The 3576-nt window shown below is 62.7% G+C and overlaps 1 protein-coding gene across 1 annotated transcript in view; it reads left to right on the forward strand.

Moving 5' to 3' along the window:
- Nucleotides 1-3519, forward strand: part of MNEG_12304 (transformation/transcription domain-associated protein) — a gene marked incomplete at both ends in the record, with an annotated part of 6778 nt that extends 3259 nt beyond the window's left edge. The window contains 9 exons of the mRNA XM_014039224.1: nucleotides 131-271; nucleotides 628-722; nucleotides 1138-1234; nucleotides 1499-1627; nucleotides 1837-2013; nucleotides 2282-2360; nucleotides 2551-2630; nucleotides 3027-3145; nucleotides 3510-3519. Of these exons, the coding sequence (XP_013894678.1) occupies nucleotides 131-271; nucleotides 628-722; nucleotides 1138-1234; nucleotides 1499-1627; nucleotides 1837-2013; nucleotides 2282-2360; nucleotides 2551-2630; nucleotides 3027-3145; nucleotides 3510-3519 (927 nt within the window). The remainder of the gene's footprint in view (nucleotides 1-130; nucleotides 272-627; nucleotides 723-1137; nucleotides 1235-1498; nucleotides 1628-1836; nucleotides 2014-2281; nucleotides 2361-2550; nucleotides 2631-3026; nucleotides 3146-3509) is intronic.
- Between the last annotated feature and the right edge of the window lie 57 nt (nucleotides 3520-3576).

The raw sequence follows: 3576 nt of genomic DNA on the forward strand, positions 1-3576 counted from the left end.
CACACACACACACACACACACACACACACACACACACACACACACACACACACACACACACACACACACACTGTCACGCACACACACACACACACACACTGTGTCACACGCACGCCTACGCCCTCTCCAGGTGCGCCCCGACCACGCGTATGGTGACGTGAAGGACATCCTTGAGACGTGGCGGCTGCGGCTGCCCAACGAGTGGGACCCCCTGCTGCACTGGCAGGACGTGCTGGTCTGGCGCAACACAGTGTACAACGTAGTCATCAGCGTGAGCAGCAGAATGTGTTATGTATCAGTTTCTCTACTCAATTGTTTTCCTGTCAATGAATTTGTTGTGTTTCTTCTGCACACGTCCCACATGGGGGATAGGGGGTGCGGCCGCGACCCAGGCGTCACGCCGAGGGGGGGCCCGGCTCCCATTGGCCGTCCTGGTTGGTTGCTCTCCCCCCTCTGCATCATGGCGGTCGGCCCAGCTTCCTCCCCTGCACACGGGGAGCCTGGCGGGCTGCGGGCGCCCTCGTACACATACATACCGAGTCCTCTGAGACCAAACTGACACATCACAAACTCGTGTCATCAACCCCAGCATCGCCGAACCAATCCCACACCCCATCCCACCCCCAGGCGTTCAACAAGATCCAGGTGCCCAGCCACATGCACCAGATGGGCTACCGGGACAAGGCCTGGTCCGTCAACAGGCTCGGGACCGTCGCCGCAAAGTGAGCGCCCGGCGGGGCCACCGCCGCGGCGCCTGTTGGGCCCCAAAGGACCAGGGGCAGCAACGCGGCGCTTGGTTGAGCGTTGGGGGCGCTTGTCACGGGTTGCGCGCGGCGACGCAGAGTTCTTTCAAGGCATCTTTATCTGTCGCTCCCTCGCACACATGATTTCTCTCTGTCGCGCGCGCAGCTCTGTCTCTTCCCCGTTTTCTCTCTCTTTCCCAAAGCCTCTCATACACCCGAAACCCTAATTTTCCTTATACCACAAACACATCAAATTACCCCGTCTCCACGCTCGCACACCGCGCACAACAAGCACACATCCCACCTCTTCCCCCCTCCCCACAAACACACACTCTCTCCTACCACACACTCTCTCCTACCACCCCTCCCCCTCAAAATATACCAACCCCCCCAGGCACGGCTGCCCCGAGCTGTGCATCAACGTGGTGAACAACATGTACGGCTACAGCGCCATGGAGGTGCAGGAGGCGTTCGTCAAGATACGGGAGCAGGTATGTGTGCGCGCGCATGTGCGTTTGTGCATGTGTTACCTCCTCTGTGTGTGTGTGTGTGTGCACGCGTGTGTGTGTTGTGGGGGAGCGCCCTGTCACATCAGCGTGCCCAGGGCCCCCGTTACTTATCCCAACACACTCGCCCACGCACGCAGCGAATGATGCATTTGTACGAGCACACAGAGACCCACCTAGGCAGAAACACACGCACCCTCCACACACACACACACACACATACACACACACACACACTTACACACACAGGCCAAGGCGTACCTGGCGATGAAGGACGAGCTGGGGGCCGGCCTCAACATGCTCAACACCACAAACCTCGACTACTTCGGGGCCCACCACCAGGCGGAGATATTCAGGCTCAAGGGCGTGTTCCTGCAGGTGCGCTCTGGTTTTTTGGGGGGTTGGCCTGGGCGTTTGAGTGTCGGGCTTGTTCTGTTTGCTGCGACCTTTGTCGTGTGGCCCCATGTTCTGGAGTGTAGGTTCTGACCGGCATGGCCATTGGTGATGCGCAATCCTCATGCCCGCTCCCCCCCACACACACACATACATACGTACTTACATACACACACACGCACACACCGCCCCAGGAGCTGAACGACCCCGAGGCGGCCAACGCCGCGCTGGCCACATCGCTCATGCTGTGGCGCACCTGCCCCGAGGCCTGGGTGTCCTGGGGGCAGGCCTGCGACGCGGCCTACGAGAGGCAGCCCGCGGGGCCGCAGGCGGCGCGGTACCTGCAGTATGCGGCGCACTGCTACCTGCAGGTCGGAGGGTGGCGAGATGGGGGCGCGGGGGCGGGCGGGTGCCTGCTCGTCTGCCCGGGCCAGCCGGCAAAGATCGGGGCCGAGGGGGTGGATGGAACCGGGGCGTCTGATCGATCATTGGGTTGGTTTTGTACGGTCAGGGTTTGTGATGCGGCACCACCGCCAAAGGTTTTGGTTGCTTGAACGTGGGCCGGGCGCGGAATTCGCTGACCCCTTTGCCCCCCGTCTCCCCTGCCGACCCCTGCCATCGCCTTCTGCCCCGCCCCAGGGCGTGCGTCTGGGCAGCGAGGAGGCGCGGGACCTGATCCCGCGGCTGCTGCTGCTCCTGTCCTTTGACGACGTAGACGGTGCGGCCAAATCCCTCCTCCCACCATCAAAGCCACCTGCGATACGCACTGACATGATAACGCGTGCTTCCCTCGTGCCTCATCTGCACGTCCGCTCCGGCCCGGCCCCTGAATGCACACACGGCCCGCGCGCTCGCCGCACCCTCACGTGCGCCCCGCGTGCCGCCGCAACCGCCCCACGAACGTCCAGGGGTGGTGGGGGCGGAGTTACAGAAGGTGGTGGCGGCGGGCGACGTGCCCAGCTGGGTGTGGTTCACGTGGATACCCCAGGTGACAGGGTTTTCCTGCGCCTGGCTGCGTTTCTGCGCGGTCGGCACGGGTGGCGGCGCAGCATGGTCGAGGGTTCAACACGCGGCGGGGCCCGCTGGGCAGACCCCTGAACCGTGTGGGGCGTGTGTGCGCGTCGCGCGCCACCCTTGTCTGCGGTGTTTCTGGGAGGAGAGGGGCGCGGGCCGCTGGATTTGCGGGGCTCCTGGCGCCCGCCGCCCCGCTCTCACGTCGTCCCCCCTGCGTTGCCCAGAACGCCCCGCGCACAGCAACACGCTGTTTTGAAATCCAACGCACCTATACACCCACCTCCATACACACACACATACATATACACTCACGTTGTATGAGCACATCGCCCACAATCGCCCCCCCCAAACGCCCACCACCGCCCCGCAGCTGCTGACGTCATTGTCCCGTCCCGAGGCGCCGCGCGTGAAGCCCATCCTGAAGGAGCTGGCGCAGCACCACCCCCAGAGCGTGTACTACTGGACACGCGTGCTCATCATCAGCAGCAGGTGGGGGGCGGGGACAGTGCCTCTGCATGCACATACACGCCCCTCACACACGCACACACGCATGCATGCACACACACAATAACACACCCGCACATACACACACAAGCAACACACACACACACACAAGCAACACACACACACACGCACAACACACACAACACACACACACAAGCAACACACACACACGTACAACACACATGAAACACACACACACGTCCCGAACACACACACACACATCACACACACGACACACACACACACCCCAGGGAGGGTGCCCACCGCGCGTCAGCCGAGTACTCCAAGGCCAAGGAGCCGCGGGCCAGGGCGCTGGAGGAGGCCGTCAGGGCGGCAGGGGACGCCGCAGACAGCAGTGAGTCTCAAATTGCTGCCGATGTGTTGGGGGAAGGAGGGGCTATGAGGGGGCATGAGGG

Source organism: Monoraphidium neglectum (genome assembly GCF_000611645.1).
Source record: "Monoraphidium neglectum strain SAG 48.87 unplaced genomic scaffold scaffold03176, whole genome shotgun sequence".
Taxonomy (NCBI): Eukaryota; Viridiplantae; Chlorophyta; class Chlorophyceae; order Sphaeropleales; family Selenastraceae; genus Monoraphidium; species Monoraphidium neglectum.